Source organism: Somniosus microcephalus, chromosome 2 (genome assembly GCF_052327205.1).
Source record: "Somniosus microcephalus isolate GS21.2 chromosome 2, FLI_Smic_1.0, whole genome shotgun sequence".
NCBI lineage: Eukaryota > Metazoa > Chordata > Chondrichthyes > Squaliformes > Somniosidae > Somniosus > Somniosus microcephalus.
This window is the reverse complement of record NC_140988.1, coordinates 152947459-152961411: the sequence shown is the minus strand read 5'-3', so window position 1 is coordinate 152961411 and position 13953 is coordinate 152947459. Positions and strand designations below refer to the sequence as shown.

The window sequence follows — 13953 nt, the reverse complement described above, 5'->3', positions numbered from 1 at the left end:
TGTCGTAGAAATGCCTGTCTGTTCCCCTAACTATTGAATCCCCTATCACTATTGCTTTCCTGACCTTCCTTCTCTCCCCCATGTACAGCTGAGCCACCCATGATGCCGTGGCTTGGCTCTGGCTGTACTCCCCAGAGGAACCATCGCCCTCACCAGTATACCAGAGAGTTAGGGCCGTGGAGTCGGGATTGGAGGCATGGGGGGAGGGGTTAAAATCCCGAAATCAGAGGTCCCGACCCCTTCCCGCACCCAAACCCGCCTCCATGCTAGTTTCAAAGGAGGTGGGTACCCACCCCGCACTGGGACCCGCCTACCCGAGGCGGGAAGGGATCAGTGGCAATTAACTGCCTGTTAACAGGTAGTTAACAGGCAGTTTTTAGCCTAACCCTATTTTGGATGTTGAAGTGTGGGATTCCCGACGGCTCCAAACATCCAGGGGTATTCAATATTCAGGAAAGATAGGCAAAAAGGAAAGGGAAGTGGGGTAGCATTACTGGTTAAAGAAGGGATTAACACAATTGTAAGGAAGGATATTAGCTCTGATGATGTGGAATCTGTACAGGTAGAACTGAGAAATACCAAGGGGCAGAAAACGTTAGTGGGAGTGGTATATAGACCTCCAAACAGTAATGCGGAGGTTGGGGATGGCATTAAAAGGGAAATTAGAGATGTGTGCAAAAAGGGCACAACAGTCATCATGGGTGACTTTAATCTACACATAGATTGGGCTTACCAAATTAGTAACAATACTGTGGAGGAGGAATTCCTGGAGTGCTTACGGGATGGTTTCCTGGACCAATATGTCGAGTAACCAACCAGAGATCAGGCCATCTTAGACTGGGTATTATGTAACGAGAAAGGATTAATTAGCAATCTTGTTGTACGAGGCCCCTTGGGTCGGAGCGATCATAATATGATAGAATTCTTCATTAAGATGGAGAATGAAGTAGTTGACTCGGAGACTAGGGTCCTGAATTTAAATAAAGGAAACTATGATGGTCTGAGGCGCGAATTGGGTAGGATTGATTGGGGAATGTCACTCAAAGGGTTAACGGTAGATAGGCAATGGCAAACATTCAAAGACCGCATGGATGAACTACAGAATTTGTTCATCCCAGTTTGGCATAAAAATAACACAAAAAAGGTGACTCAGCCGTGGCTAACAATGGAAATTAGGGTTAGCATAAGATCCAAGGAGAAGACATATAAATTGGCCAGAAAAAGCAGTAATCCAGAGGATTGGGAGCAGTTTAGGATTCAACAAAGGAGGACAAAGGGATTAATTAAGAAAGGGAAAATAGAATATGAGAGTAAGCTTACAGGGAACATAAAAACTGACTGTAAAAGCTTTTATAGATATGTGAAGAGAAAAAGATTGGTGAAGTCAAGCGTAGGTCCCTTGCAGTCAGAATCAGGGGAATTTATAATGGGGAACAAAGAAATGGCAGACCAATTAAATACATATTTTGGCTCTGTCTTCACAAAGGAGGACACAATTGACCTCCCAGAAATATCGGGGAACATAGGGTCTGATGAAAGGGAGGAACTGAAAGAAATTAGTATTTGTAGGGAAATGGTGTTAGGGAAATGGATGGGATTGAAGGCCGATAAATCCCCAGGGCCTAATAATCTACATCCTAGGGTACTTAAGGAAGTGGCCCTAGAAATAGTAGATGCATTGCTGATCATCTTCCAACATTCGATGGAATCTGGAACAGTACCCATGGATTGGAGGGTAGCTAATTTTACCCCACTATTCAAAAAAGGTGGTCGAGAAAAAATGGGGAATTACAGACCGGTAAGCCTGACATCGGTAGTGGGGAAAATGCTAGAGTCCATTATAAAAGATGTAATAGCAGAGCACTTGGAAAACAGTGACAGGATCGGACAAAGTCAACATGGATTTACAAAAGGTAAATCCTGCTTGACTAATCTACTGGAGTTTTTTGAGGATGTAACTAGTAAAATAGATAAAGGAGAACCAGTGGATGTGGTGTATTTGGACTTTCAGAAGGCTTTCGATAAGGTCCCACATAAGAGATTAGCGTGTAAAGTTAAGGCACATGGGATTGGGGGCAAGGTATTGACTTGGATAGAGAACTGGTTGGCAGACAGAAAGCAAAGAGTTGGAATAAACGGGTCTTTTTCCGAGTGGCAGGCAGTGACTAGTGGGGTACCGCAGGGATCGGTCCTTGGACCCCAGCTATTCACAATATATATTAGTGATCTAGACAAGGGAACTGGATGTAATATCTCCAAATTTGCAGACGACACAAAGCTGGGTGGGCGTGTGTGCTGTGAGGAGGATGCCGAGAAACTACAGGATGATTTGGACATGTTGGGTGATTGGGCAGAAACATGGCAGATGCAATATAACGTGGATAAATGTGAGGTTATCCACTTTGGTGTCAAAAACAGGAAGGCAGATTATTATCTGAATGGCAATAGATTGGGAGAAGGGGAAGTGCAACGAGACCTGGGTGTCCTTGTGCACCAGTCGCTGAATGTAAGCATGCAGGTGCAGCAGGCAGTTAAGAAGGCAGATGGTATGTTGGCCTTCATAGCGAGAGGGTTTGAGTACAGGAACAAGGATGTCTTGCTGCAGTTGTACAGGGCCTTGGTGAGACCACATCTTGAGTATTGTGTGCAGTTTTGGTCGCCTTATCTGAGGAAGGATATTCTTGCCATGGAAGGAGTTCAGCGAAGATTCACCAGGCTGATACCTGGGATGGCAGGAATGACGTACGAGGAGAGATTGGGTCGATTGGGCTTATACTCGCTGGAGTTTAGAAGAATGAGAGGGGATCTCATTGAAACTTATAAAATTCTGGCAGGACTGGACAGACTAGATGCAGGGAGGATGTTCCCGATGGTCGGGGAATCCAGAACCAGGGGCCACAGTCTAAGGATAAGGGGTAGGCCTTTTAGGACAGAAATTAGGAGCAATTTCTTCACCCAGAGAGTGGTGAACCTGTGGAATTCTCTACCACAGAAGGCAGTAGAGGCCAATTCATTAAATATATTCAAGAAGGAGTTGGATATATTTCTTAAGGCTAAAGGGATCAAGGGGTATGGGGAGAAAGCAGGGACCGAGTACTGAACTTGGATGATCAGCCATGATCGCATTGAATGGCAGTGCAGGCTCGAGGGGCTGAATGGCCTACTCCTGCTCCTATCTTCTATGTTTCTAAACTACACCAAATTAGAGGAGGCAGGCCGTCGGGTTGAAGGACTTGGAGGGGTCGAGATGTCGGTGTTCAGGTGAGTGATGTGTGCATGAGTGCAAAGGTTTGATGTGTCTAAAGTGATTAAATACATTTTACATACCTTTTCTTACCTTTTCAGCCTTCCTTCCTTTAGGTTCCCGGAGTCCCTCATCTCATCGGCACAGAAAGCAGAATGGCTGCGAACTGTCAAAAGTGACAGCCTTCAGCTTACTGTGCAGGAGAGATTTCTAACTGAGCCTGTGGAGAAGGACTCAGGTTAGAAGTAAGACTGTCAGTGTTTGACAGCTTCAAACAGCTTTCAAACACTGATATTTCATCTGTCAAAAGCTCTTGACAGATGAAATTTCAGTTTGTGACGTCACCTGTTGCCGGGTGGCCCTTAATTGGTCTGCTGAGCCCACTGGGCGGGCTCAACAAGGTCAATCAAGTTAAAATCGTGTGGATTGGCCGCATCTCGATGGAGGCAGGACTACAACCCCAAAAGTTGTAGTCCCGCCTCCAACCCGACTCCTGAGTTAAATTCCTGCCCTTAGTGTTGTGAGCCTGCCGTCCGCCCGATGGACCACAACCATTCTCATTGCCAGGCTTAATTTGAATAATCTCAGAGAGCTACCAGAGCTGAACAGGCAGCTCGCCAATTGGGGGTGGATGTGGGTGCTGGAGGTCTGGCAGCTCCTCCTCACATTTGAGCCGGAAGTAGCACCTTAGGGTGCGACAGGGAGGCAATCCCTGGGTGGGGTATTGGAAGGACCAGCAGAGAGTGTGAATATCTTTATGGAGTCAAGAAAATATTTTAAAACTTTTACTTACCATTTTTAGAACAGGCTGCAGTAGCCTCTTTAAGACAGCTGGTTAGGTCGCTCTATGGCAAGTTACAGTGGGCGGAGCATGCAATCCTATCTATGTCATCGGACTCTGATTTGCATATCTTAAAGAAGCACCCAAATAAAACAGGGAGGTGATCTGGTCACGCATTTCCAGGACCAGATGGAAATGGCGGCGTGCAAATTGATAACCGGAATAGGGCAATAAATAGTGCACTGCCATTTCCCCCGTGCTACCACCATGTTCTGTCTGGGAACGGGGACATAAATCAACCCCTTAATGTGTAAAAGTTTCCATAATAAATTCTGAATGGAACCCCGTTCCGAAAGCCTAAATTTAGAAGAGAAATTGGAACACTGTTTGGACTAGTCACAAAGGAATGGAACAAACAATTATTGGTAAAAATACAAAGAGACAAATTTTATTCCCATTTTCAGATGGGAAAATAGGAGTGCAGTACTTAACCCCGTTCCCACTGGGCCACCATTTCCATCTAGTCCTGGTAATCGGCAGCCAGAGCATCCAACTGTTTCAAACAGGTGCCTCATTAAGGCATGCAAATGAGGGTCCTGTGACATGCATAGGACCCCAATGCAATTTTCAGCTTAAAAATGGGCAGACCATATGTGACATAGAATGGCCTAATCAGCGGTTCTTAAAGGGACCACTGCAAAACAGTAAGTGAAAGTTTTTAATGCTCCTCCTGGCCCAACAAAATTCTTCCCACCTGCTGCTGGTTTCTCCGTGACCCATACACCAGGATTGCCCCTTCTTGCCCCTTTAAGGCTCCAGTCTGATTTTTCTTCACGGAGGAGCCGCCAGATTTCCTGCGACCCCGCCCCCCGATTGGTGAGCTACTTCACAGCGCTAGTTCAAATCTGGCATTTCTGGTAGTGTTGTGGTTATGTGACTGGACTAGTAATTCAGAGGCTGGACTAATAATCCAGGGAACACACCTTAAAATACCACCATGGCAGCTTGAGAATTTGAATTCAGTTTTAATACCCTGTAAATAAAAAGCTGGTAAAAGTGACCACAAAACTGTTTAGTTATATTGGACTTTAATTTATTTTTTTATATTCACAGGATCTAAAACCAAGCAATATAGTGGTAAAGTCAGACTGCACACTGAAAATCCTTGACTTTGGATTGGCAAGGACTGCTGGAACAAGCTTCATGATGACCCCCTATGTAGTAACCCGTTATTATAGAGCACCGGAAGTAATTCTGGGGATGGGGTACAAAGAAAATGGTGAGATGTTTACTGGACAATCACATTTTTTATTGTTGCTTAATTACACAGAACACATCATTATGTTTTGCATATTTTGAATCATCCTGTTGCGTTAAAAATCTGTTACCTTTAAAAAAAAGATTTTAAGCCTTCCATACATTAAAAAGAACTACTTAACAAATGATATGACATAGAGTAATTGTTTTATCTGAAGGCAGTCCAGCAATTCAAGTCAATAATCTGCAACACCACCCAGTCACCTGACTGAGAGCAGACAAGCTCATCTAACCAGCCCAAGAGTTCATGTGGCAATTAACCATGAGATTCAAAAGAATGGTCATCCCAACTAGATCCTCTGGTTGATTGCCACATGAATGTGTGGGCTGGTTAGATGAGCTTGTCAGCTCTCAGTCAGGTGACTGGGTGGTGTTGTAGACTATTGGGGGATGGAGGAAATTACCTAGGCAAAGAGTAGATGTTGATGATAGCTGTGGCCCAGAACCCAGCCCATATTGCCTTCGTAGTTGAAGGTGGTTGCGTTATGAGTAGCACCATCACCACAAGGACTGCAGTGGTTCAAGTAGAAGGCCCACTACCACCACCTTAGGGTAACTAGAGATGGTCACGCTCTTCAGCATTTCCAGTGATGTCCACATCTGGAAAACAAAATTTAAAAATAATTTCAGGGGAAGAAAATCAGGGAGAGGGGTTGCAAAGAAATATAGATAGATTGATTATACACTATATGGATAAATACAAATGTAATTTTGTCCTACTTGTTATTAATTTTCCTCCCAGCTTTAGGTTGCCAATTCCAACAGAGCAGGCAGAAGTTCTGCTTCCAAACCTGTGCCAGTTCTCCTGTGTCATGTTAAGATATATGCAAGTGGATTTACACTCAATGTATTTCCTCCTTCCCTGTGATTCATGCTTTGCCACCAATTAGCACTTTCCCCGAAGTCCCTACTGAAATTGAGAAGTTATTGGGGTAGATTTTAACTATCAGGCAGCTGGATAGCAGAGTGCACCAGCCAGCTGCCCGACCCTGCCTGTGGGAGGATTTTGAGTGCCGGGCCTCATTACCAGGCTACTGGCAAGCTGTGGGCACCAAACAGGTGCCCGGTGCAGCTTGCTAGCTCCAGACTGCTGCAATATCAGGTGGCCCAGAGGCCAACCTGGGGGCGGTTGGGGGTGTGGGTGGGGGTGGGGCGGTAATCGTGAAGTGGGGACTCTGGGGCAGCAGCAGCCTATATCATTGTTGCGAACACTAACGAGCGCTACAGTTCAAATGAATCCCACGAAAACAATTTTAAACTTACCTTTTTGCAGCCTCGTCTGCTGTACCTCCTGGTAAAACTGGGTGGTGCGTGCACAGTCCATGCTCCGCCCAGTTGTCCGTCATAATTTAAATTGGGCCCCTATGTAGGTCATAGGGCACTGATTTGTGTATTAAATGGGCCTAGCTCCTGAAACAGGCAAGCACTCTGGCCGCCCAGAGGAAGGCCCTTTGAAGACATTGGCCACGTCAGCACAGCAGTAAGCCATTTCCGGGCTACTACCCCTCTATTTACGCTGGGTGGGCCAAGTTAAAATGTACCCCATTATGTATTATGTGTACAGATGCACATCCTGCTTCTCCACGAAATAGCATTTTGGTTGAACAATACAATACACTACTGAGCTGCCTAGATATTAACAGTTTAAGTATTAAAGCGGTAATTTTCTTAAACACATGAAACTGATTTATATTCAGCATTGAACGCTGTTCCATTGTAAGTACAAAATCTGAAGAGTATAAGAATCCCGATTATAGGGAAGAATAATAAGAACTGAAATCACACTGTGTCTTCATCAACAATTCTAACAAAATCACTACAAAATCTCTGTATTAGCATACACTACCTTTAATTAAGAGGCTAATTATTTTCCATGTCCTCTGCATATTTTGAATTATTTTAAAGTGAACTCAATATTTAAAATTGAGAGGTCACAAGGTAAGTGATATCCTGGTCCTTTTAGTTATCATTCTTGCCACTTGTGAGAAGGAAAAGTTTCTTGACAATTTTACATCGTTGAATACTGTAAGAATGACAAACTCCTATTTTGGATGATGGTAACCTTAAAAGAGCACTCTTTAATGTAATATTTCTGCACAGAGACGATTCTCCTGATTTTTAGCTGTCATTTGCCTCTGGATTATCAAGTATTGTCCACCTCAATGGAAATGAATTGGCGTGCTGAAGTCTGAAACATTTAGACTCTCAGTGACGATCTATAGCTACAAAAATTTACATAGTCTTGTTGGCGTGGAGAACTATTTTTTGATTTTATTTTTAAAATATTAACTATTTCTTTAACATTATGGAAATCTCACCATTGCCAGCATTTAGACTCAACTGAAAATTTAACAATGAATAGAACTATGTATAAATTATTAATGAATAATTAATAATGAATAGGAATAATGTTTGACAGATATACTGGTGTGGTAAAGAGGAAAGAGACAATAATTAGTTGTTTTCTTTACATTCTGTTGTCTGATTGAAACCTATTACTTAAGATATGAGTTGTATTTACATTGCAATGAACAAGGGCATTCTCTGCTAATGAGCCACCAATGGTGCTGCCAAACTCTCTTTTCTAGTTCCAACACATTGCATATTTCTCACTGCGTTATGTTCTACAGAAATGTGTACAGGGATTATACTTTATTAATTAATTTAGTATCTTGGATGCACGTTGTCATAAGTATAGAGAACTATTAATTTTTGCACATAATTTAGACTATAATTCCCCATAGACTTTGGCATCTCTCGTTGATGGCACTTAGCTTAGAATGGCCAGCTAGTGATTTGAAGTCTTTAATCTAAGCTTTTTTTTATTTGTTTTTTTAAATCAGGGCACAGAAAATAGAATCTAATATTGGTGTATTGTCTTCACGAATACCCTTTTGAGTTTGTTCAACTTTCAGGATATTGGGTACATACTACCTGGGGACTTCAATTAATTGTTACCTATTCTCTCATCCCTAACTATGTTTTCCCCTTTTGTACAATGTTCATGATTCTAATTATAATTTTTTTGTGTCATCACCCATTCTCTGAACTCGTAGTGGATATTTGGTCTGTTGGGTGCATTATGGGAGAAATGGTCCGCCACAAAATCCTCTTTCCAGGAAGGGACTGTATCCTTGCGCTGCTTGCAGCAGCTAATCATTACTTTTTGATGCATATCTTTAACTCCTTGAGATCAGACGAGTTAAAAATAAATTGTAAGCGACCGTGACTTTTTTTTATTGCACAGACACATTGTAGTGCATTTTTCATGTGATAATTTGATATTAGAAATGTTTCTTTCATGAAAACATTTGGTATTTGGTGCAGAAATGTGGCAAGATATATTACATGCTTGTTTTTAACATTCGTTTGAGTAAGTGTTGATTAATTATTCTACATTCAGAACTGTTAAAAATCTAAAAATACTAACAAGTGCTGTCCTTTAACCTTTAAGCTAAAGCCTACTATTCAGTGCCCCTGATAGAATCATTTTGAGAGGAGTCATATCCTAGAATCTTCACAAAATATTGATAGTTCTTCCTAATCACTCTTTGTCTTTCATGAAGCGGCATTATTTTTATACTGTTCACTATTCCTGACCACCCAACGCTCACAACTAAGACACTCCAAACCATTTCTGGTCTTCCACACCGTTTTAGTTGGAATGTTTTTGCAGAGTTTGTAATGAACTATTAAAAAAAATGGTAGTTTAATTCAATAGTATTGCTTTCTTTTTAGGCTACTTTTAAAGCTGGGATACCCCATATAGGAACTGAAGATGTTTTTAAAGCTAAGAATTAAACTTTTCAGAAAATTGTGCTCCTAACAGAATTCCTTTCCAAGATCTTATAATGTTTCCACGTGAGATGTGTTCACATATTGTACTAGATCCCGGCAATCCTGCAATCCGCTTGGATTTGTCATTAGAAGGAGCTTCGAATACAAGAAGAGTGGGAGTGCAATGTGAAAATACTGTCCATGGAAATTATAAGATCGGTCTGTAATACAAATAATAAATGGAATGTTTAAAGTATTATATTTAGAACAGTTTCAAGTGGATCTATGAGGTGTTGCAGCTTTCAGACTTTTTGACCATGCTGATATAAATGACAGACACCCTTTAATATTGTTGTCCTTGTATTATCTACCTGTTATCACATTTCTATAGTTTACATCTTGTTTCAATGCCATTCACGCACTCTTTGAGCAGGCAAGCAGACTCGGTCAAATTCAGTACCTTTTCTGCTGTGAGTACCAGCAGAAATAAAGTTGGCTTCTGAACCATGAAAAGCCAGAACTAGTTTATCTTTTAATTTAATCATTGATGACCAGCCATTTAATCATTGATGACCAGCCATTTTCAAATGGAAATTTTAGTTCTCATTCCTAACATTTGCTTGTTAGTGCGAATACAATTACAGTATAATGACCACCACCAAGCTGCTTACAAACTCTTAAGAGCAGCCATTGAATCACCTTGGAAGTGGCTTGTTAATTATGTCAGATAGTGGTCACACAACTATGTAAGATTATAAAAACAGAAAGTGCTGAAAATACTCAGCAGCATCTGTGGAAAGAGAAACAGTTAACATCTCAGGTCGATGACCTTTCATCAGAACTGGAAAAAGTTAGAGATGTAACAGGTTTTTAAGCAAGTGCAGGGGTAGGGAAAGGGGGGAGGAGAGGAAAGAACAAAAGGGAAGGTCTGTGTTAGGGTGGAAGGCAGGAGAGATTAAGGGCTGAATTTTAAGGAGGAAGGTGGGTTGTGGGCGTGGTAGCTCCGAGGTGGTCTGGAAACCCAGGAGGCCTTGGTTTCCCGCCAGCAGCCAATCAGATTGAGAGGCTGGCAGGCTGCGGGCGGGTAGACCTGCGGCACTAGGTCGCACAGAGGAGGGAGGGAAAGTTTGTGTGGGGGCCAGGCCGTTAAAAGGATGGGGGGGGAGGGGGGAGGGGCGGGCGGAAGATCGTGGGTCGGGCTGGGCCGTTGAAAAGACCGGGTGGGGGGCTGGTCGAGCAAAAGGTTGAGGGGTGGGGGGCGGGGAGAGAGGATCAGGGCTGGATGATCAGTGGGGTGGAAGGAAGATGATGGCCGGCCACCGGAGGATCGGTGGGGGGGTGAAGATTGTGGCCGGCTTCCACATCATCGGTGGGGAGTGGGGGAGGCCTGGAGGGCTGATCAGAGGCCTGGTGGGAGGTCGACGATCACGGGGGGTGGGTTAGGCAGGGACCCTGAATCCAGGAGGTAAGTGTAAAGGCGCTTATCTCCTGGATGCAGCAGTCCCCACCTTGCTGTAACTGCCGGGTATTAGGAAGTGTGTAAAACCTGTCCACATGCAGTTAAAAATGAAATGGAGGTTAAAAAGAGGCTTCCAGCCTCTTCGTAATATTTAAAATGAGGTCCCGCCTCCTGGGAGCAGGTTGGCTGCTGGTCCAGTCCTGCTTCCCGTCCCGCCTCCGTTAAAACCGGAAGTGGGCGGGTTGGAGGTGGGATCAGGTCGTGAATCCGATTTTTAACAATTTAACTACCCCACAAGCTCCAACCCCAACCTTTTTGTAGGTTAAAATGTTCCCCTAAATGGCAAAAGGTATGATTGTACAAAGCAAAAGGAGATGGTAACAAAACAAATAAAGAAACAAAAGATGGGTCTAGAAGAGGTGTAAATGAGAATAGCAGACTCTTCAACAGCTGCCATCTGAAAAAAATGAGGGTAGAGGTCTGAAATTGTTGAGCTTGATGTTGAGTCCAGAAGGCTGTAAAGTGCCTAATAGAAAGATGAGGTGCTGTACCTCGAGCTTACGTTGAGCTTCGTTGGAACAGTGTAAGAGGCCGAGGATGGAGAGGTCAGAGTGGGAGTGGAGGGGAGAATTAAAGTGACAGGCGACTGGATGCTCGGGGTCACCCTTACGGACTGAACGGAGGTGTTCCGCAAAGCGGTCACCCAATCTGCATTTGATCTCCCCAATGTAGAGGAGACCACATCGTGAGCAGTGAATACAGCATACTAAATTGCAAGAAGTACAAATAAATCGCTGTTTCACCTGAAAGGAGTATTTGGGACCCTGAACAGTGGGAAGGGATGAGGTAAAAGTGCAGGTGTTGCATCTCCTATGCTTGCACGGGAAGGTGCCGTGGGAAGGGGAAGGGGTGTTGGGGGTGATTGAGGAGTAGACCAGGGTGTCTCGGAGGCAACGGTCCCTTCGGAATGCTGAAAGGGGAGGGGAGGGGAAGATGTTTTTGGTAGTGGGATCACGCTGGAGGTGGTGGAAATGGCGGAAGATGATCCATTGAATGTGGAGGCTTGTGAGGTGAAAGGTGAAGGCAAAGGGAACACTATCATGGTTCTGGGAGGGGTGAGAGCAGAAGTGCAGGAAATGGAACGGATACGGTTGAGCGCCATGTCAACCACGGTAGAGGGGAATCCTCAGTTGAGGAACAAGGAAGACATATCGGAAGCACTAGTGTGGAAGGTGGCATCATCAGAACAGATGCAATGGAGATGGAGAAACTGGGAGAATCGAATAGAGTCGTTACAGGAAGCAGAGTGGGAGGAAGTGTAGTCCAGGTAGTTGTGGGAGTCAGTGGGCTTGTAGTGAATGTTTGTCAATAGCCTATCCCCAGAGATGGAGACGGCGAAGTCGAGGAAGGGAAGGGAAGAGTCGGAGATGGGCCATGTGAAAGTGAGGGAAGGGTGGAAATTGGAAGCAAATTGAATGAAATTTTCCAGTTCAGGTTGAGAGCAGGAAACAGCACTGATACAGTCATCAATGTACCGGAAAAAGAAGTGAGGGAGGGGACCTGAGTAGGACTGGAACAAAGAATGTTCCACATATCTCACGAAAAGGCAGGCATAGCTAGAACCCATGTGGGTTCCCATAGCAACACCGTTTAATTGGAGGAAGTGAGTGGAGTCAAAAGAGAAATTGTTCAGTGTGAGAACAAGTTCAGCCAGGCGGAGGAGGGTGGTGGTGGATGGAGATTGGTTGGGCCTCTGTTCAAGGAAGAAGCGGCGCGCCCTGAGGCTGTCCTGGTGGGGGATAGAGGTGTAGAGGGATTGGATATCCATGGCAAAAAGGAGATGGTTGGGGCCAGGAAACTGGAAACTTTAGGCACTTTACAGCCTTCTGGACTCAACATCGAGTGCAATCATTTCAGACCATAACATCTACACCTATTTTTTTCAGATGGCAGCTGTTGCTGATTCTGCCATTCCCATTTACACCTCTTCTAGACCCATCTTTTGTTTCTTTACTTGTCCCATTACCATCTCCTTTTGCTTTGTACTATCATACCTTTTGGGCAGGATTTTCATTGGGCCGTGGAGGCAGGATTGGAGGCGTGTGGAGGGTTAAAATCCCGAAATCGGGGGGGGGGGGCATGAACTCATCGACCTGAAACGTTAACTCTGTTTCTCTCTCCACAGATGCTGCCTGACCTGCTGAGTATTTCCACCATTTTCTGTTTTTATTTCAGATTTCCAGCATCCGCAGTGATTTGCTTTTGCATCAATGTAAGATTATACCAGTTGTCTGTTGGCTGGAATGATAATCTTGACAGTTTTTGGAGACCAATTCTGGGGTTGGCATACAGGCGACTGCTGGAACTCAAGCATCTACTGAACTCATTAGTGAAAGGCTTACATTGATGACTTGATCCTTCAAAATTTTAAAGGGAAAACCCATAAAAGATCTAGGAACATAGGAGGGTGCAGAAGAGATATAGGAACAGGAGTAGGCCCTTGAGCCCCTCGAGCCTATTCCGCCATTCAATGAGATCATGGCTGATCTGTGACCTAACTCCGCCTTTTGCCCATACCCCTTAATACCTTTGGTTAACAAAAATCTATCGATCTCCGATTTAAAATTAACAGTTGATCTAGCATCAATTGCCCTTTGCGGAAGAGAGTTCCAAACTTCTACCACCCTTTGTGTGTAGAAGTGTTTCCTAATTTCACTCCTGAAAGGTCTGGCTCTAATTTTTAGACTATGCCCCCTAGTCCTAGAATCCCCAACCAGCAGAAATAGTTTCTCTCTCTACCCTATCTGTTCCCCTTAATATCATGAAAACTTCGATCAGCTCACCCTTTAACCTTCTAAATTCTCGGGAATATAACCCTAATTTGTGTAATCTCTCCTTGTAACTTAACCTTTGAAGTCCGGGTATCATTCTGGTAAACCTACGCTGCACTTCCTCCAAGGCCAATATATCCTTCCTAAGGTGTGGTGCCCAGAACTGCTCACAGTACTCCAGGTGTGGTCTAACCAGGGTTTTGTACAGCTGGAGCTTAACTTCTACCCCCTTGTACTCTAGTCCTCTAGATATAAAGGCCAGCATTCCATTAGCCTTTTAAATTATTTTCTGTACCTGTTCATGACATTTTAATGATCTATATATCTGGACCCCCAAGTCTCTTTGGACCTTCACTGTTTTTAGCTTTTCACCATTTATCCTGTTCTATCCTTTTTAGGTCCAAAGTGGATGACCTCGCATTTGCCTACATTGAAATCCATTTGCCCCAATTTTGCTCATTCACTTAATCTATCAATATCTCTTTGTAATTTTATGCTTTCATCTACACTACCTACAATGCCGCCTATCTTTGTGTTATTGGCA

General features: G+C 43.8%; 1 protein-coding gene across 6 annotated transcripts in view; it reads left to right on the top strand.

Annotated features, from left to right (window-relative positions):
- Positions 1-13953, top strand: part of mapk10 (mitogen-activated protein kinase 10) — a 485536-nt gene that overhangs the window by 368633 nt on the left and 102950 nt on the right. For 4 of the 6 annotated variants that reach the window (XM_085963697.1, XM_085963679.1, XM_085963717.1 and 1 more), the window contains exons 7-8: positions 5139-5304; positions 8399-8470. In XM_085963697.1, the coding sequence (XP_085819823.1) occupies positions 5139-5304; positions 8399-8470 (238 nt within the window). The remainder of the gene's footprint in view (positions 1-5138; positions 5305-8398; positions 8471-13953) is intronic. The other 2 variants (XM_085963726.1, XM_085963687.1) reach the window with 1 other exon arrangement.